Genomic DNA, 22,500 nt, shown 5'->3' on the forward strand with positions numbered 1-22,500 from the left:
CAGAATGAAATTAAGTTCCAGTGTCTGGCACAGTATAGTATAGTGTAGTGTAGTATAGTATAGTATAGTATAGTATAGTATAGTATAGTATACTACAGATATAAGCAGGAATTCATTGAGATCTGTTGCACATTTTGAAGAAATAGATGTATGAAGAGATGCACAACTAATCAGACATGTTGTAGGCATGGAATAGTGCCAGCAGTCTGAGAAAATAGCCAAGTAATTAAAGAGAAGTGTGGTACTGAGGGGAGAAGCAGCGGCTGCTGTATGGCTGGAGCAGTACTATAATAGAGTGTGTGAACAATGCGATGTTTGTCACAGTAAAGGCAGGTTAGCATGGCCGAGTTAGTGCACACTCACATATACAATATAGCACCACATTGCTGCAACTCGCTCACCCTACACAAGCACGACTGCATAGTTGCCACCAGAGGGTCCACTGTGGGTGTGCACAGCAGAATGCCAACACTGTTTACCATATAAATGAGGAGGAAATGGGGTAGAAAGAAAATTAGGAAAGGTGAGAATGGCAAGCAGAGAGAAACACACAATAATATGAAAGGTGTGGAGAGAGAGTCATTTTTTTCAGGGTAAGAACTCCTTTTATAATATATAGAAAATAAAGGAAAGTAAGGAAGATTGTGAGGGATGGTTGTGTGTAGTACAGCGGGAGAAGGACAGGTAGCAGGGCAGACAGACAGATGAACACAGGCTCAGACAGTGATGGTAGGCATATGTAAGGTTTCTAAGACAGTGCCTAGCCATAGACATATAGCAGGTATCAAATAAGGAAGAGAAATCACCAGAATGGAGCTAGAGTATGTTACTGGTAAGGGGGGATTCCAATATAGTCCAGAAAGCAAGAAGTCAGAGCATTACTCACCTGGGTGGTCAGTGTTATGGGTCAGCTGCTCCCTCAGTGTCATGATGGATCGGACTGCTGCTTGCAAAATTCCACATGCTTCTCATGCTCTGCATTTCTAAGGTGGGCTTGTATTTGCCACAACACTTAGGCAGTTGCCAAAATTCACATCTAATACTAAGACACCATGACAGGCTCCTCTGGACCACTTTCAGAAGAGCAACCTTTACCTCCCCAAGAAGCAGCCATGGAGTGGACCATGATCCCTCCAGATCACCTTCAGCAAGAGAACCATCACCCTCCCTGCTGACAGGCATACCTGGCAGCCACTGGTGACTTAGAAGCACAGCCATCAGTCAGTGCAGCCTTATGTGAGTGTGGCCTAATCTCCTCTTCTTAAACAGCCGCATGACATGATAGTAAAAAAATGATTTACATGTATGCTACAAGCACAGCTGCAGACCAACATAGGTTTAGACAGATACTGATGGTGGGATTACGTAAAGTTTTTAAGACAATGGAAGGCACAGCCTAGGTTGTTATGGCCCATAATTGTGGAACAAATACCACCTATTTGCTAATACTGCAGAGCATTGCCTCTGCATCAGCTGTCTCCCTGGTACGACTGCCACATGTTCCTTCAGTGAATCTGCACCCTGCATTTCTTTTATTGGTGCACCTCATATGGAAGGCCCTGTGAATATGTTCACCTACTGCTCCATTTGTTTGAGGACTGGGGTGCCATGCTGTGTACCATGGTGCAGACAACAAATAAATCCTGCTGCAGATGTCTGGACTGTTTTCCAATGCACCCCATGTGTCTAGACAACAAAAGCATCCCTTCAGTAGTTCAAATACCTTCTCCACCATATTTCGTGGCTTCCATGTGTGCTGTATTTTAGTCTGTTACCTGCTTAATCTGAGGGTTAAGGATGGGGGGGGCTAATTAATTAGGGCTCTAGGGCATATCTGGCATCATCTATAGCACACAACAAACTGCATATTATATGTGGCTTGCATGGTACTCCATTATATGAGCATGTATATGCCGTGTGTGTGTGCGTGTGTGTGTGTGTGTGTGTGTGTGTGTGTGTGTGTGTGTGTGTGCGCGCATGTGTGTGTGCATGTGCACACACATCTACCTACCAGATGACTCTGTAAGAAATCACCTTGCAGGAGCCTGTAGTGTATGTTGCATGTGTGCTAAATGTGTGACTCACCGGAACTCCCATGGTTGTGAGTAGACACATTGTAAATATTGCCCTGTGTATTGCAGACTACCTGGTAGTTCATGGGGTGCTATATGTGTGTGTGTGTGTGTGTGTGTGTGTGTGTGTGTGTTTGTGTGTGTGTGTGTCTGTCTGTGAGTGTTTCTGTGTGCGTCTGTGTGTGTGTCTGTGGGTGTGTGTGTCTGTGTGCGTGTGTGTGCGTGTGTGTGTGTGTGTGTGTGTGTGTGTGTGTGTGTCTGTGTGGGTGTGTGTGTGTGTGTGTGTGTGTGTGTGTGTGTGTGTGTGTGTATGCATGTGTGTCTGTGGGTGTGTCTGTGGGTGCGTGTGTCTGTGTGTGTGTGCGCGCGCACACGTGTGTGTGTGTATCTGTGGGTTTGTTGTGTGTGTCTGTTTGTGGGTGTGTCTGTGTGTGTGTGTGTGTGTGTGTATCTGTGTGTGTGTGTGTGTGTGTGTGTGTGTGTGTGTGTGTGTGTGTGTGTGTCTGTGTGTGTGTGTGTGTGTGTGTGTGTGTGTGTGTGTGTGTGTATCTGTGGGTTTGTGTGTGTCTGTGTGTGTGTGTGTGTGTGTGTGTCTGTGTGTGTGTGTGTGTGTGTGTGTGTGTGTGTGTGTCTGTGTGTGTGTGTGTGTGTGTGTGTGTGTCTGTGGGCATGTCCATGTGTGTGTGTGTGTGTGTGTCTGTGGGCATGTCTGTGTGTGTGTGTGTGTGTGTGTGTGTGTGTGTGTGTGTGTGTGTGTGTGTGTGTGTGTGTGTGTGTGTGTGTGTGTGTGTCTGTGTGTGTGTGTGTGTGTCTGTGGGTGTGTCTGTGTGTGTGTGTGTCTGTGGGTGTGTCTGTGTGGGTGTGTCTGTGTGGGTGTGTCTGTGTGTGTGTGTGTGTGTGTGTGTGTGTGTGTGTGTGTGTGTGTGTGTGTGTGTGTGTGTGTGTGTGTGTCTGTGGGTATGTCTGATTGTGTGTGTGTGTGTGTGTGTGTGTGTGTAGTCTGTGGTTTTCAGAGGTCTGCAGTCATGGCAGATCAGGTATGCTCCTCCACATGATGTAGCATAATTGTTTTATTATTTGTTAACTTCCCATAGCTGATTAGCAGCAGCTGCCACCAGGCCCTCTACTCTTTTCATTCACTGGGTCTCCCAGACCCACACTAACCTCCCCCAGGCTCAAACCTACCAACACCTAGGGCTGGTGAGGTGATTCACAGGTTCATGTGTGAATCATAGATAAGGACTAGGCTAGCTGCCCTTGTAGGCCAGTTTTTAAGCCTAGCCAATTGCCCCCAAAGCTGAGAATCAAAACCAGTACCTCTTGTCTGAGAGGTAAACACACCAACCATTAGGTCAATCCTCCCACCACATTGAAGATACTGGTGTAGCATCATCCTTCTTCAGGTAAGTGGTCTCTAATCCCACCATCCATGCATACAATCTCCCAACCAAGCATTATACCTGTTAAAATGCAGAGCTTGCTTCTACAACAGCAAACCCTGTCTACTTCCCTCCCTGCCCACTTCCATCCACCCCAACTCAGTCCCCCCAGTGACCATACTACTAGTAGAGCATATGCCCTGTAGGAAAAAGCCAGGACTTTGTCCCTCTGTGTCACAGGGCCAGGATTAGTAGCATAATGTTAACAAACTGATTTAGGACTGGTAATGAGCCTGTACAATCCCTATATCCCATTCCCTGCAGACCATCAAAAGGTCCCTGTAGCTAAAATACTTTATTCTAATCAACACTTTTGTATCGTCAGGATTAGGTGTACTGTACATCTTCCGTTTCCATTTGTGGGTGACAAAATTTGATTGCAGTCACTTGCATCCTCTATCCATATAAAAATGCTTCACAGTCTGTTGACCTGTGAGATGGTGCTACTTCTGGCTCTGTCTGTGTCGCCTACATTGGCATGGATGGCCGTGATGCATGACATTTGGGTTCCCTATTACATGTTCAAAGACGCAAATGTTTGAATGCGTCTTTACCGAACTTACAAAACCAAAAATTTAAAACGGCGAAGAGGCATATAAGTGATTTCTTTCTCTAGGAACGAAATCGCTTGGCCGCCTCCATTACTTTGCCATTTTACCCACGGTAGTGCAATCTCAAAGTTGGTATATTTAGTTAGGGGGGTGTGGGGGGCAAAGTCTCCCACTTTGTTTAGTTTGTAGTGATGTGTTTTTGTTATTGGGCTAAGCGATTTCTTTCCCAGGGAAAGAAATCGCATATACGCCCCTTCGTTGTTTTGCATTTTCACTCTTGTCAGTTCAGTAAAGATGCATTTGAAATTTTGCATGTTTGATGATATAATAGGGACCCTGACATTTGTAGGAACTGGTTCCAGTGGTAGCGGATAATACATGCTACAGAGCTATTCCTGCTGATAATCCTCGTATCACTTCCTTCATGAATGCCATAATTCTGTGTGCATAAATTAGGAACTCACTGAACTGCAGCACACTTGTTTTATGTTTCTGAATTGGTGCACCATTTTGGGTGTCATCGTTTGAGGCTAATTTGCCTAGAGTTCCTTATTTCCATGTCATTACGCACTCACTACCATGCTCTACATTCTGCACTATTTTTGGCTCCTTGCACAACCACACAGTTTGTGTCTTTGAATTATCCACATCTACTACTTTACCCCTGTGGGTGTAAATTGCACTGTACAATGTGCTAAACATCTCTGAATCCATCAATGTTTGAGATCAAAATGCAAAACTAAGTCTGATGCCCACTGATATCAATTTGACTTTGTTACCTGATGTAGCTGCCTAGGTCAGCAAAGTGCAGCTCTGTGCCATCCTGCATGAGCTGCCTCATTGATTTTATGTTTCATTGATATCCTACTGTGCAGTTGTTACAAGTGCTGGCATTTAATTTTATGGTTTAGATACGATTAGCTCAACTGGCAAAGGAAGACGCTGAGAGAGAAGTGAGGGAGAAGGAAGAAGCTCGTCGAAAGAAGGATCTCTTAGACCAAATGGAGAAAACCAGACATGAACCAGTAAATGACTCGGAGATGGTGGATAAAATGTTTGGATTTCTTGGAACCACATCATCATTTCCTGGCCAGGAGGGACAAGCTCCTGCAGGATTTGAGGTATGTTTGTAGTTACATGCATTGCATCATGCTCTCTATATATCTGTCTATGTATATGTCATATCACACATGCAAATGCCCACACAACCACACACACACACACACACACACACACACATATATATATATATATATATATACACACACACACACACACACACACACACACACACACACACACACACACACACACACATACACACACACACACACACACACACACACACACACACACACACACACACACACACACACACACACACACACACACAAAACCACACACACACACACACACACACACGCACTCACACACACACACACACACACACACACACACACACACACAAGCATGAAAAATAAGCAAATCAGATCACCACATCCACCCAAATTACCATATTGAAACATAATCTTTTAAAAATTTCTGAAATGTTATATAATTGTTCTGTAAATCTTGTTGTTTGTTGCATTCTTTGAATAATCTCATGTTTGTCCCATGTATCTTGACATACTGTTAGTTACTGAATGCATTTATTGTTGTGCAAATAAAACTAAAAACTGTCAGTGAAGCTCAGATTTTAGAAAGAGATACTGAATTTTCACAGAGGCTGGCATGAAACCAGTGTCCGCCATTGTTGTATCTCAGCAAGTTGTCACAACAGCATCAGTTTTTTTTGCACCTCTCCTTACTCTTTTTTATTCTCCCCAAGATGAATTTTATCGATGTTATCAGACTCAAGATAACACATGAATAATGCACCATTTCATAGATAAAACAGTCTTGGTTCAAAACAATAGATTACAGTGTCTACAAACAGGCACATAATCAACTCTGCAATCATATAAGAAACAATGAATAACTCAATGAAAGATGAACAAATCCCCCACCCCCAATATATACAGAACAACAGTGAAAAGGGATATCACCCTCCCTTGCTAAGCAGATGTGTGTACTACATAGCTAGTCAAGGATTCATAAAATGGTTGCAACAATCTTGTGTTTTACCAAATATTTTAATTAACTAACCTTCTGATTTTTTTCTCTAGGTTAAATGTGCATATAAAAGTAATTTTATAATCATTTTCCCCTATGCATAGCAAGGCCTTTGTTTTAGAGTACCTTCTCCCCACACAGCATATATACCTACTTAATCTATTCCATCACTATGAAAAGGTGTAGATCCTTATTTTTCTACCGTTCTCCCTGGTCCCGTCTCCTATTATAAATATTCTTTCTTCACATGTCAGCCTGATCATTTATATCTGTTTAAAATATTCTTCCCTAACATTTCTGTCCTGATCATTTTGTATATAATCCAAACATCTGGATTCCTTTTCTTAACCACTGTGCATCCTAGATATAATTATAGATGTGAACTGTTTAAAAATAAACAGTACAACTGTAGTGCTTCCTTCTTATTTCTTTATAAACCACTTGTCTGCATACATATAGTTGTGGGCAATACATTGTCTTAAGACAATACCGTGCGGAAAAGCACATATTTGCTCCTCTGGCCACTTCCGCTTTAATACTTCCAATTCCCAAAATGTATTCATGCTTTCAAAGATATCCCCACAGGGCATATAATCGTATTATATGTTCATAGGTTAGTACTAGGCTACCTGCCCTTTTTGGGCCATTTGAAGCCTAGCCAGTTACCCCATGTGAGAATCAAACCCTGCACCTTGTGTTTTTAAGGTAAACACCTTAACCATTATGTCATACTCCCACCCACAAGTTTTCATCAGTTATAAACTACCATTATAATAGTCAAATCAGGCATCTCTCATAGCAGTATGTAAATCACCTACCCACACCATACCCCAATCATGAGAGTGCTTTCAAGCAAACACCCATAGCAAACAGCATGTAATAAACTGCACATTACACTTGTTTAATCTTTCAGCCTTTCATTTCATAGTGTACAGCACGTCATTGCTTCCTCCCTATCACAGCCAAACTCACCCATCAAAATAACTAGCAAGTGATTGACATTCGTATTATTACTTTTCATTAATGTATTTTTGGAAGACCACCTGCTTCAAAAAATAAACTTCTAATCTAATGTAGCCTCCCTTATCTTTGAGTCTCGAAGGAAATGTAGCACAGCTGGTACAAATTTTATTTTACTCTCATTTTTCCGATCCATCCAGCATACTTCTCAGAGCTAATAAACAGAACCTTAATTTTGCTCTTCATCCCAGGACTGAAGTGGATTTTCTCATATTTATACAAGCCGGAGGGGCATTTATATTTAATATCTGAACTAAAGCTCCCCAAAAATATCTAGTCATCTCTCCTTTCAACCAAATGTCTGTAAAAATTATAACCTATAGCCCAAAATGTATGCCATTTAAAAATGTTCAGTATTATTCGCCATAAGGAATAAAAACTTCTTCAGCTGATTGAATGACCCCCCCCCGACCTATACTTTAATAATTAGCCTTTCTTATAAAATGCATCCATCTTTTCATCTGTTAATCAAATTGTTATTAATATCCAGAGGTACTTATTTAACTTTTTCTGGGAAAATACTGTAAGTCCCAAATTTGGATTATCTGAAAACTGGAAAATGTAGACTTTTCATGGAATTTGTCATTTTAGGTCCTAGTAATCATTCACCACAGCTTGTATTTCTTTAATATGTCCCACTTACAATACTGACATCTTGCTTCATTGAACGTTCTATATCTGGATTCTGTTTTAATTTTAAATACAGATTGGAGCATTAGAAAATTATAATGAAATCCCAGTAATGACTGGAAATTACTCTAAAAAAATCATAAGTTTAATTCTCAGAGCTGTCTTATGAAAATGGATTTTTTTTTTTTTGAAAACTGAAAATCAGTGTTCCTGTTAATAACCCATAACACTTCAGATGGATACCTTAAAGAAGCTCATTTTGGCATAATGGGTTTGAGGTATAATTAAAACATGCCCTAAAACTCTTATGGCCGTAGAATCAACTAACAGTAATTAAGTTTAATTACTTCCTACCTCAGTATAACAGTAATATCTTTATCATAAAAAGACAAATTACTAATTATAAAGTCCACTTGCCATGTGGAGTTTTGCATGTTCTTCTTGAGTCTGTGGGGGGTTTCTCTCTGTACTCCAGTTTCTATCCATCTCCAAAAAACATGCTTGTTGATTAAGCGAACAGCTGAAGTTTCTCACGGATCACTTTTCTTGGCTCGGATTCCAATGCCTGGCTCATTGCATGAGCAAGGGTTGAAGTCACTACAGGTGGATAACTTGCCCTTCACTACTGTTGTGGCTCTCAGACAGTTTTTATTTGCTTAACATATTAGTATTTTTGAATAAAGCATTTCAAAATAGAAGCGTTAATAATTCAAACAGGAAAAGTATTCCTTTATTGATATTTTTCAGGGATATTTTTACTAAAAATCATTCGCCTTTTATGGTCGCTGCTCCTGTGCTGATATTTTGATATGGCATAAATTGCTTATTTACGATAAAACATTAGTTTGATAGGTGAAGAGTATGTTTTACTGAAAGCCTATGACACAAGTAAATTCTGATGTAGCCTTTGTTAATTCTTAAAGGATCTAGAAAGTTCACAGAAAGAAATGGAAGAGGAAGATCTGGACCATGCCTTGCCTCTTCCCGAGGAAGAAGAGGAGGATCTGTCAGAATACAAATTTGCTAAGTTCTCAGCAACCTACTTCCAAGGCACAACAACGCATACTTACGTCAGACGCCCATTGAAACAACCACTACTGTTCCACGAAGATGAAGGCGATCAGCTGGTAAGATGTTGACAGCAATATGCTGTCCTGTGTCTGGTGTTTGTCATTGACATGTGACTTTATCTTGTCTTACCAGCTACATCATAATGATATTGTCAGTTAATGGCCAATAGAAGTCTTGTAAGGTAATACGATCTTCTGTAAGGAGATGTTATCCAATACCATGCCTTTGTTATATCCTTGGTTTTTCACATACCTTAGCAATCCTGGGACATATTTCTAGATTCAAGACATTGTATTGTCAGGAAAGTTACTCTTTCTGCTGAAAAAATGCTTTGGTTCAATATTGTAGTTAACTGGATGTACAATCAAAAGGTGATTTGTTTGTGAATTTCTGTATCAGCCTTTTATCTAGTGCATACTAAACAAAGAATAATCATAGAATGTACATAATGACCCTTGAATATGCATTTTTATATTACCCAGTCTCCAAGGCTGTATTGATACACCTTTAAAATGACTGAAGGAAAAATTTTCAAAATAATAGTATAGTTTTCAAATAAAAAAACATTTATTTGACGTTTTCTTTTTCATTTAAGTACATTTTATTATTTTCAAAGGTAACACACACCAGCAAGTTGTACAAACATCAACATTCTCGTAGCTTCTTGTTTACATTAACATTCTTGTGGCCTGAAAACAGATAATGAGCTTATGGAAAGCAGTGCTGCTAGAATTCTTCATTAAACATCTAATTAGAGTCTCTTCATTCTTAGCCTACACACATGTAGAACATGTAGATGTTACCGCATATTACATGGGGATCAGGAAATATCTATATTTTTAAGCTTAAAGGGTCATTTTGCTGCTACTCATAATTTGAAAGCATTTTAGCACTGTATAACTGATACCGAATCATTGAACTGTAAATTATATAGTATTTAACTCAAACAAAAAACAGTGAGTATATCTTATTCAGCTTATTATAATATCTAACATAAAGGACAATTAGGAAAGCCATTTAATATTGTATTCTTTTAAGGATGAGGAGAACTAATAGGAAGAGATAGTAAGTCACTCTCTTCTTAATAAAATGGCTGTTGACCGTGTTCTGTACTACTGTTAAAAGTAGACCTACATTTCCAGTGGAGGTTCTTAAGTCCTGCAACAACTTCTTTAGTAGACTGAAATGAGGAAATGTTCAGATGAAAAATGGAGTAATTTTGCTAGGGTCATACACACCTTATAAATGAATAAACTCTTCATATAAGCAAGATTAGCAACATTATTTACCTAAGATATAATCTTCCAGACTTGGTTGCTGTGAGTAACCAAATTTTCAAGAGCTAATTGTTCATTCCAGTATCTCAAGAAGGTAGTTTCAAACAAATGAACATCAAATGAACTCATCTTGAAATTAGAGCAGGTATGGAATCTGATTAGAGAATGGACCTGTGGATTTCACTTGTTCTCCTTACTCAAGTGTAATAGAAAGATTTTTATCAACTGCAAAACCTTACTTTAATTTGGAAAGCACATGTTGTTGAGAATCTAAGCTTTTGCGTAATGTGTTGCATGGGTGCAAGACAGGGCTTATAATTCAGACTAGTTACCATTAGACTAATGCATCTTTATGCCAAATGAACTTTATAACAAATGTCAATTTGAAATAACAAAGACAGTCCAGTAGATCAGTATGTAGCTGTATGGAATCTTAAGGAGTGTTATTTAATTGGGCTCCACACCAACAAACTATATAATCAGCAGTCCAAATAGCTGATTAAATGAAAAGCCAGAAGCACCTGCACATGCCTTGCAACTCTCTTTCCTTATATGTTGGTTTATATATATATATATATATATATATATATATATATATATTTATATATATGGGTCTACCTTAATTCATCAAAATCCCATATTATCATTAAAAAAAAATAAGAGCAATTTTCTATTTAAAATGTATTTTGGTCCAAGCACATTACGGACTTACATAAGAATGGAAGTCTGAGTTATTGTGAAAGACTAAGAGCACTTGGTCTTGTACAGTACCTTTTGCAGTGGTCTGGGAGGTGAGCTTGCTCGGACGTGTTGGGTGTATGAGGATAGGTGATTCTAGGGGTGTTTGGGGTTGCTGGGAAGTGCTAGAGAGTCATCAGATTTCCTTTGTAGAAATATCTGTGGGAATGGAAGGTGTGTTTAATGGTTCAATGGCAGAGTGGCCACTGCATGGAACAGGCTGGTAAAATGGAACAGGATAAATACTGGTTTGGATATTTTAAGAACAGCCTAGAAACACACCACATGAACCAGTGAACGGTATTCTGGCAAAACCGGATGGGCATTGTTGCCCGTGCTTGAAGTACTGATATGTGTGTGTATGTAAGGATGGAAATATACTTATAACAAATAAGAAACTAGAAGGGTCTCATAATTTAAAGTTTATGGACTATATAAACATGCTTGGAAGGAAGTAATAAAAAGAATAAGCATTACAGCTTGTGGTCTCTCAAATAACTAAGCAACAGCCAAAAAAAAAAAAAAAAACACACATAATAGTTATATAATGTATGATTTTAGTAAATCTAGACATAAAATATATAATTGTCATATAAGATGAAGCAGTCTGCTGAATGTAGATATTAAAGACAGGATTTAATAACATGGGCTTGAGTATAATAACACTACTGTCTTAACTTGTTATAAATGACATACACTACATTGAACATCAACGGGAAGCATGATAATTTTCTTATATAAGCAAATATGCATAACAAGTCTTGTAATTGCTTTAATTTAAACTGTAGTTTTTGTAACCCATCTTGACCATATATAATACTTAAGTGGTTACCAAGGTAACTAATGTTTTATACATGACATCAAACTGACAAAGTTGTTTGACAGAAACAATATAAGCCTGAACTTGAAATGTCACAGAATGTAACAATCATATTCTGATCAAATAGTATTAAATTGACAATAATCACTCATTTTAACCTTTGCTGACTATACAAAATAGAATTTTGCAATTTAAATCTAAAATCTTTCAGTATATGCCATAAAATGGCAGTTTATGAATATGGAAAGGGAACTTGTAATCATTAATCACAATAAGTGAATTTGTTGTTTTTTAACCTATAATTTCACTCATTTTATAATAAGAAATGACAGATATGAAAATCCTTATGTGGAGAAAATGGGGGAAGAGGGATGCACTGATAATTAAAATGCACTAACTTTCATCAATGTTCACATAAAACAAACTTGATGCTTTAAGTAAGTTAGCAACAAAGTGATTACTTAAAAGCTGGCAAACAATGAAATATAACTTCTGATATATCCAGTAAAATACGTTGTATTATAAACATTTGGTATAAATATTATTACCGTCTATTTATATTAGGTAATATGTTTTGAAAGACTTCATCAGTAAGGGTGAATATGTTGAATAACTGTGTACTATAATCTTTTACTGAGGATTTATATATGATACATCCAACTATTTACTATGATTGAATTGTTTGTCATATGTCTTTCATGTAAATATTAATTGCTAAAACAATAGGTAGACATTTATATTGTATTTGAATTTTGTCTAATCTCCAATAGTACTATAGCTGAGCTGTTCAAAATAATATAAATATTGCTTATTCCTATTACAAATATTCTCCATATGATAATTCAATTTATGGAGCTCAGATGTTCTGGATTGTCAAGGTATGAGAGATAATTTGATGGACTTAGGTTTATCCATCAGATTAGGAATGATTTTCATTCCATGGCTAGTGCGGATCTTAGTTTTGTTAACATTTATTAATTTAAATTTGTTATTTCACAAAAAACATTTTTAGTGTCCCTGACCAAAACATTACTTTATTGCTAAACACTAAAAGTATACATCTGATAATTTCCTTTAAAAGCTCAAACATATACTTTATAGTTATCAGAGGAAAATGTTTAATAGTCACAATAAAACAAAAAATACATAGTCTAAATTACCTAAGATGGATTTAACTTTATTATCTTTAAATGCCAATGGCTTACGTGGTGGGTGGTGCGTGGTAGCACGTTGCCTCGTCACAGTAAGTTTGATTCTCAGTTGTCCTGTTCTTCTGATCTTCTGTGTGGAGACATGGTGTAGGGCGCGTACCTTCGCAAGGTTGCATGCATCATGGCAACTCAACGCGTAAAATCTATCAGCAATCACTGGACTGACTGGAGTTCCGCTGTGGCGACTCCTAACCGGGAAAAGTCGAAAGACACAACAACAACAACATCTTTAAATACCAGTGGCTTAAACAATCCTAGCAAGTGATCAAATCTACTTAAATATTTAAAATTGATCAAAGCACAAATTGTCTTCCTTCAAGAAACTCATTTCAGAACAAACAACAATTACAAATGGAATCCTAAAGAATATATGATATTGGCGCAATCCACTTATAAGACAAAGACAAAAGGGCTAACAATTTTATGGACAACCAATGTGATTAACCCAGAAATCATTTATAAGTATGAAGATAAAGAATGTCTTATGTCATTAGTAATAGTTAAATATAATAACATAATATGGACCCTAGCCAATCTATACTGGTTCCCAGGCTTTGGAACAGGAACTGTTAAAAAACACTTGGATTTCATTTCCAATAATTATAAAGCCAATTTAATATTAGGAGGAGATTTTAGCTGTATATTTGATATTTCTGAAACTGCAAATAAAAGACTGCTGTGTACATTTGATCAAAAGCTTTAAATAAGTGGGTAGAATAATTTCATCTTGTAGATACTTTCAAATTTAAAGAAGATAAATCTTTGTTATTTTCCCATCAAAATCACAGATTTGGTACCCAAACTAGAACAGATAAAATATTTGCTGCCCATGACTTACACTCTAAAATCATTAATTTCTCAATCACTCCCTGCCTATTTTCAGACCAAAATTCATTGATACTAAAACTTCATAATGGGTATAAACAATTAATCTTTAACTCCAGAATTCTAGCATATATAACTAAAATTAAAAAGTTCAAACCCTGGTTATTATCTGAATTACAGTTCTTCTTAGATATTAATTATGCCACAGAGATAAATAAAATAATGATATGGGACTCATTAAAAGCTTACATATATGGTAAAACCCTAACCTGGTATAAAAAATCTGAGAATGTGAGTCTGAATTATTAGATCTACAATCCAAACTTTTGTCAGTAAAAGCTGGAAAAAATCAAAATCATTTGGAGATGAAAAAGAAAGTAAAAGTACTAAACAATAAATACAATGAAATTCTAACACATAAAACTAGTTTAGCTTTAGAAAAACTAAAAATTAATACCTTGGCCACTTCTCCCAAATATCTACATTATTTATCCACAAGAATCAAAATACAATCAAAAGCTAATAACATTAATAGTATCTTCCATGAAAAGAAAGGGAAAAATGTCTCGGATATAGGTGACATTCTTGATGCCTATAGAAATCACTATATGGGACATTTTCAAAAAGAAAATATACATATCGATCAATTAAATCTAGATGAAAAAAGTTCTAATATAAAAAAATACCAGAAAATTTAAAACTAAATCTGCAAGCACCCATATCCTACAAAGAAAGTACAGCTATAATACAAGAGGGTAAAAATAATAAAGCTCCAGGTATAGATGGCATAATTATGGAAATATATAAACTTTTTCCATCAAATATACTGTCCCTCTTCCATAAAACTCTATTAGAAATTCAGTCACAAACTTTAATACCACCCTCTTGGAGATATCCCTTAATCACACCTACCCTAAAGGAAAACAAATCCCCAAACCTCTGGACCTCATATAGACCTATATCATTATTAAATAATGACTATAAGATAGTTATGACAGTATTCACTAACAGAATGATAATACCACTATCCAAAACAATAAATACTGATCAAACTGGATTTATATAACATAGACACACACGTGACAATATTAAAAGGATAATTTATCTTATAGATTATGCTAATAAAGAACACAGACAGGCTTGGGGGGCTCAGGAGTTTACAAACAGTCCATGATACAGCAAATCTGTATCTGGACTAGACTAGTTACAGGAAAGGGGGGAAACAAGTGCAAATGCAGGCTTTTAAATCAGAAAGTTGAGAGAGAGTGAAAAACTGCCCAAATGGCCAATAACTACAAGTTCTGGGCCAGAAACCACTCCTTATGTGATAGGTTATCTAGTGTTTACCACTCCCACTGATATGCTAGCAGGCTTCCCTCCAAGACAAACAGGCTTGGGGGGCTCAGGAGCTTATAAGCAGTCCAGGATACAGCAAATCTGTATCTGGACTAGACTAGTTACAGGAAAGGGGGGAAACAAACTTAGATTTTTTTTTTGTAAAGTGGAAAAAGAGAAAGCTGGAACAGAAGATAATTCAAGGTTAAGAATGTAGGTGGGTTGGCCTTCTCAAATGTTCTCTCACTATTACGTAGAATGAACTAAAGACACTAGACTGGAAGGAGTGTCCCAGATCAAATATACAGTATGGGTGGGCAACTGCAAAGCCACCAAGTATAAGAACAAGACAACAATAGGGAGGGAGTGGGACACTATTACAGCTACTAGCTATAGCCACTAGATGAAAGTTTTAAACAGATAAAGGAACAAGGAGACTCTAAAGAATGCTTTTAACTGCAAACAATTCAGTTCTATGATACCTGACTAGAATACAGAAACCTAAAAAAAATGCACAGAAAACTACAGATAGAGGACTCACAAACAGAAAATACAACTCTAAGTATGAAAAAGCAGTTTACAGTTAAGTAATTCAGTAAACATGCAATTAGAGTAATGAAACATTATCTAGCAATGAAAAATACAGTTCAAACAGTATAAAACAGTACATAAATGCAGTGAAACAGTAAACAAAAAGCTTTATGACAGTGCAAAATGTTGTAAATTAATTATATAGCACAATTATAAGCATTACAGAGGTGCAATTCAATGAAATACGTGTACGAAATACTTATTCTGCTTTTGGAATCTTAAGGAATTTCTGCTAAGTCCCAGTAATGGATCAGCATCCACAGGCTGGTAAATACAAGCACAGCCCTTTGCAGACACAGGGTTTATATACCAGAAAGGATGGAAGAATCAATAAACTAGAATTATTACTCAGTCCTATTAGCCCCTGCTGTTGCACAATCACTCGTGTTACAGAATGTCAGGAAACCCTGTTACTCTTAATAATAATGAAGACAACACACTGTCAGCAGAAAATGGCTGCCATAAACACAGGAAACTCACCAAACAAAGCAGGCCTCAATCAAGATTATGCTACCTGAGTAGAACACAGAAACCTCACGATAAATGCACAGAAAGAGCACTCACAAACAGAAAATACAAGTCTCAGTATGAAAAAGCAGTTTACAGTCTAGTAATTCAATAAAAATGCAACTATAGTAATGCACACTATAACAGCTACTAGCTGTAGCCACTAAATGAAAGTTTTAAATAGACAAAGGAGCAAGGAGACTCTAGAAAATGCTTTTAACTGTAAACAAATCAGTTATATAACTGACTAGAACACAGAAACCTCAAAAAAATGCACAGAAAAGCATGGATACAGGACTCACAAACAGAAAATACAGCTTTCAGTATGAAAAAGCAGTTTTCAGTTAAGTAATTCAGTAAACATGCAATTAGAGTAATGAAACAGTATCTAGCAATGAAAAAAACAGTTAAAAACAGTATAAAACAGTATATAAATGAAGTGAAACAGTAAAAAAAGCTTTATAACAGTGCAAAATGTAGTAGATTAACTGTATAGCACAATTATAAGCATTACAGAAATGCAATTCAATGAAATAAGTGTAAGAAATACGTATTCTGCTCTTAGAATCTTAATGAATTTCTGCTTAGTCCCAGTAATGAATCAGCATCTTTTGCCTGGTAAATACAAGTCTCCTCCCCTGCATTTATACTAGCTTATTATTCTTTACCAGAATTCTTGTAGCAATTATTGTAGCACACAAAAGTGCTACCAGCACTAAACCTTATACAAGGAAACAGCTCCAGTACTTATTATCACTGCCCACCCCCCCAGGCATGTCTAAGGGTCAGTTCTCTGTGCTTTCTCCTATTAACCTGGGCTTCCTGAGGCAATGTAGCAATTGGCTCATGTACACTGACAACCCTGTCCTCTTATCTTCCAACACTCAGACGTGTGAGAGATGCACTTATATATCCAAATTGGAAGCCACACACTCTCCAGCCAAGACCAGAATAGCTAGTCAAGAGGAGAAGGTCAATACTTGCACCAGACCACATGGAACACATAGCACTCCAGAGCACACACCAGCAATCTCTTCAAATAAAAACACAAACCACACACCGACTGTCATGGAGGCTCTCAATGAAAATCTACCAAAGCAGCAGAGACCTCCAACGCAGAAACGCACTCGACCACCACAACACATCACTAATCATGAGACACATAACTCTCCTAAACAGTGTGCCACTCAACCAAAGCCCCTAAGGCAAAACAGCATGCCCAACACACTAGTCATAGGTGACTCGCTAGTGAGGCACACTGATGTCCCACTCACTAGGTTGAATAAGGAGAAAGTTACAGTCAGTTAGCTGTCAGGTGCCAGGATCTGCCACATAACACACGCACTCAGGTCCCTCAACAACAGGTACAAATATGACTCTGTCATTGTACATGTGGGTGTGAATGACCTGAGACGTACCTCCCTGGACTACATGAAAAGAGACACGGAGGAGCTCTCGGATTATGTAGCCCAGGCGGGTATGATCCTAGCCTTGAGCAGCATCCTACCACCCAGAATGATACCACAGTACAAGCAGAAAATAATTGATTTCAACAATTGGCTAAGTTTCTGGTGTCATTCTAAGGGGATCCAGTATTTGTCTTCCTGGGATGACATGATTGACAGACCTCGATGCTTTGCCAGAGATGGCCTGTATCTGTCAACCCTGGGCTTCTGGATACTGGCCAAGGCTCATGCGACCCCTAAAGTGCCTTTTTTAGGCGGTGTTCCAAAGACCAGATTACCATCGTAACAGCTACAAACAAATGCAATCTGAGGATTATGCTGCTCAATGTTAGAAGTCTAAATCTCAAAATGCACTCACTTGAAGCACTCCTTAAAATTGAGAACATTGGGATTTGTGCTGTAACAGAGAGCTTGTTCAAGGCAGCAGAAAGAATCCCTACACTACCAGGCTATAACTCATTCCACACCTTTTGGCCCCAGAACTTGGAGCTTCAAAGGTAGTGTTGTTTCCATATTCATAAAGAATGCGCACACCTCCAGACTGGTAGCCCAACATAACACATCAGAGATACTTCAGGTGCAGCTAACATTGGGTAAGACAGCGATTCAGGTCATAGCCTGCTATAGTTCCCCAACCATGTCCCAAGACTCACACTCCATGTTCCTAAGCACCCTGGAGAATATTAGGGTCCAACTTAACAGGTGACTTAATAGGTGACTTCAACTACCCCTCCATTAACTGGGTAAACTGCAAATGTACCAATACACTTGCCCAGCATTTCCTGGAGTTCATTAATTCCAGTGTCTTGGACCAGCTCATTCTTACCCCCACTAAAGGTAGCAACATCCTTGACCTGGTCATTACTAACATGGGTGACTGTTGCTCTACACCAATAGTCAGCTTCTTCCTGCTTAGATCCGACCACAAACTAATCACCTTGGAAATCCACATCCCCCCCCCCCCAGCAAAGGTAACCACCATGAAAAACTTCTCCAAAGCTAACTTTGGGCTCCTAACAATAGAGGTGGATAACTTCATGGCACCCATACAAATGGAGAATAGTTGCGTGACCACAGATTCATACACCAAGGCACTGTATGAACACGTTCACAAATGCATGGATCTTGCCATACCCAATAGAACCAAGATGCTCTCCTCCAAAAAAAGGAAGCCAATCTGGTAGTCCCCTGCCATAAATAAACTCTACAACAGATTGAGGGAACAGATGCGGAATAAGGTGAAGTCCCAAGTCTGGAAAAACTTGCTTATCAGCCTAAAACAAAAAGTTGAGATCCTTCATCGAATCCTCTAAAGCTAACTATGAAAACAGAATTGCAGCAGATAGTAAAGACAACCACAAGACCTTCTACAGTTACATAAAGAATCTCCATGGCAATACTCAGATTTGCTCTGAGCTACTGCACAATGGTACCTCCTATACCAAGCCAACAGATATTGTCACTATACTCACTGACAGATTCAGTGCCAACTTTACCCCTCTCCCCCACTAAAGGACCAATCACAATAGCAGTAGATTGCGAGGCAACCAGTATTACTGCTACACAGTTTAAAGCAGCACTGTCCAAGGCCAAAAATACAGCTTCTATGGGACCTGACAATATCCCTGGTTGTGTTATACATGAACTACAGAGTGAACTGGCACCTCACCTGTGTGCTCTGTTCAAGCACAGCCTCATCTCAGGTTTTATCCCTACTGAATGTTGCACTGCTACAGTCATCCCTCTCTACAAAGGAGGAGTGACTACAGACCCTGGGAACTATCACGCCATTAGCCTGATGAGTCTGATATGCAAAGCTATGGAACGCATCATCATAGACCTAATAAACATGGATATAGGGAATCTCCAAACTCTGGATTTCTCACAGTTTGGTTTTGTGAAGGGTAGATCATGCCTGCTCAACTTGGTCGACTTCTTTGAGTCAGTCACCAGAGCTATGGATGAAGGCAAGGTGGTTCATACAACCTACCTTGATCTGGCCAAGGCTTTTGATACCATTATCCACTCAAGAATCATAGAAAAACTCACTAAGCTTGGCATCAAGCCCTATATCACTAAGTGGGTTGCAAATTGGTTCACAGATAGAACCCACAGTGTGAATGTAGCTGACTCCAAGTCAGGCCACCGACTAGTCACAAGTAGAGTCCCACAGGAAGAAAGAGGTCATTGCCTCCCTCTGTTCTTCCCTCATTAGGCCAATCATCGAGTACAATGCCCCATTTGGCATGTACCTCACTAGACACTTGGAACAACTGGAGAGGCTGCAAAAGTACCTCACAAAGAGGATCCTAGGTCTTAAACACTTGTCCTATATGGACAGACTCAAAAAACTCCAGCTATTCTCTGCATCATATCACCTACTTAGAGGCAGTCTCTGCTTGACTTACAAAGCCATATCTGACCCAGCTCTGTTAGAAATGTTACATCTAAACAAATCCCAATCCCTCTGCACCACATGCTCCAGAGACCTCAACCTCATTACCACAATTAACAGAACATGCTGGAGGGACAAGTTCATAACCCAGAGACTGTCCATGCTATGGAACAGACTTCCCATACATATCAAGCAGAGCACCTCACTGACCCTCTTCAAGAGAAATCTTGATGAGTGGATGGGAAACAGAAAATTCACCCCAGGGATAACTCCAGTGGCTCTACTCAATGGAGGCACTGGGAACTAAGGTCAGGTGGCACTATGCCAGGATAATCCTATGGCTAGGCTTGTAAAAAACCCAGGGCCATTAGCCTAATACACACCTATGAACCTATGAACCTATAAAGAAACACTCATAATTGGCTTAGATATAGAGAAAGCCTTTGATTCCTTAAATTGGGAATATTTATTTAAAATCCTTATGCTATTTTAATTTCCTGCATCCTTTGTTCATCTCCTAAAGAATATAAATACAAATAATTTAGCTTATGTCAAGTTAGGTCCGTTTACCTCTGAATCTCTACATATAACAAAAGACACTAAACAAGGATGTCCCATGTCACCAATTCTATTTGCTCTGGCTATTGAAATATTGGCAGATTCAATTCATAACAATATAAAAATCAAAGGAATAGATGTTTATGAACAATACAATTCTAAAGTAATGCTATTTGCTGATGACATTTATCTAATAGAAAAGAGACATTAGAAGAATTAGATATATTAATTGACATTTCACATGACTTCAGGACTCCATTTCAATAAATCAAAATCAAAATTTTTATTCTTAAATAAAAAAAAGAACTGCAGACTAAGGGGGATCACATCATATGGAAACTGGAATCTACCTTTAAATATCTAGGATTTGAGTTATGCAAGGATAATAATGAATTAGTCTAAAAAACTAAAATAATATCATCAATACAATTAAAACCTCTGTGGAAAAATGGAACAAATAATATTAACATTTGAAGATAGACTACAGTTAATAAAAATGGTTTTACTGCATAAGATCCTATATATAGCCTTGGCAATATAACTGTTAAAAGAAAGGAATATACTTAAAGAAATAAATTCATGCCTAATAAAATTTTTATGGTTTCCCAAAAGAAACAGAATAGCTTTAAAACATCATATCAGACCATGGAAACAGGGAGGATTAAACTTTCCTGATGTGGAAACATATGTAGCATCAATATCTAAAACAATCCCAGATTGGATAAGTCCAAATTACTCTGCAAATTGGAAAGAATTACTAACTGTAATATCAATAAATGAATTTGATTTACAAAAAAAATCAAATAATAGATAAAAACAATTTGCCATGGCACATATTATGTATTAGTATGCAATATAACATAACTAAGCCCACTAAAACTCATATGATTAATTACATTGACTCATTTAGGAAAATTATTAAGGCAAATATAGATTTAAAAATCTGGTTTGATCTTTTGACACCATTTATAGTCACAAAGAACTTTCCACATAAAGTATATAAAGAAATTATTAATTTTTGGGAATAGAAAGGGTTTGTTTGTTGGCTCCAATGTATCAAAGATTTTAGATATGCAAGTAATAAAAACAGCATACAAAATTCCACAACAGGACTGGCTACCTTTACAGAGTATTCTGTCATATTCACAAGATTTAAATAGAATAATTAACTAGTCTTCATTTAAAGAAATACCTACATTTACGAAATACGTATATGAAATCATATGTAATGGCTTTGACATGGGAAACAGTATTTCAAAATGTTACAAAATATTGATAAACTATAAAACAACACCCAAAACTTCATATTGGAAATATATAACAAAAAGACACTCAATACAGTTAACTGAAGATATTAAAACAAATATCTTATTATCGATAAAATATACATCCTTTACACAATACTGGAAAGTTTTTAATTGGAAATGCTTGCACAGAGCATTCTTAACCCAAGACAGAATCAGTAAAATTAGGTCTTCCATAAGAGGAATATGTTGGAGGTGTGAGCAAGTACACAATGCAGACTGGAACCACATTTTATTTGATTGTGTTAAAATTAAGCCATTTTGGAATGGTATTAATAACATTCTACAAGCTTTTTTAATGAATCATTTTATTTAACTAAAGCTCTTGTATTATTAAATGTGAACGAAGGTCCTCATTTGAATAGGTCAAACATGTATCTAGTATGGACTGTACTTGCAATTTCAAGGAAGTGTATAAGAAGAAGATGGAATACAAACACAATACTAACTTTGCAAGACTTCTACAGCCTACTGAAGACCACAGCATTGTTGGAAATTATAATTAAAGAACTAAGAATTTATCCAAAGCCATTTATCAACAACCCTTGGGGAAAAGTCTTATTGTTGATTGACACTAA

The 22,500-nt window shown here is 37.6% G+C and overlaps 1 protein-coding gene across 1 annotated transcript in view; it reads left to right on the forward strand.

Annotated features, from left to right (window-relative positions):
- The window catches only part of MYO7A (myosin VIIA), a 1,588,820-nt gene that overhangs the window by 768,109 nt on the left and 798,211 nt on the right, over positions 1–22,500 (forward strand). The window contains exons 23-24 of the mRNA XM_044073349.1: positions 4,974–5,183; positions 8,748–8,951. Coding sequence (XP_043929284.1) covers positions 4,974–5,183; positions 8,748–8,951 — 414 coding nt within the window. The remainder of the gene's footprint in view (positions 1–4,973; positions 5,184–8,747; positions 8,952–22,500) is intronic.

The sequence above is a fragment of the Protopterus annectens genome, chromosome 5.part1, assembly GCF_019279795.1.
Source record: "Protopterus annectens isolate FY-2018-M chromosome 5.part1, PAN1.0, whole genome shotgun sequence".
Classification (NCBI taxonomy): Eukaryota; Metazoa; Chordata; order Ceratodontiformes; family Protopteridae; genus Protopterus; species Protopterus annectens.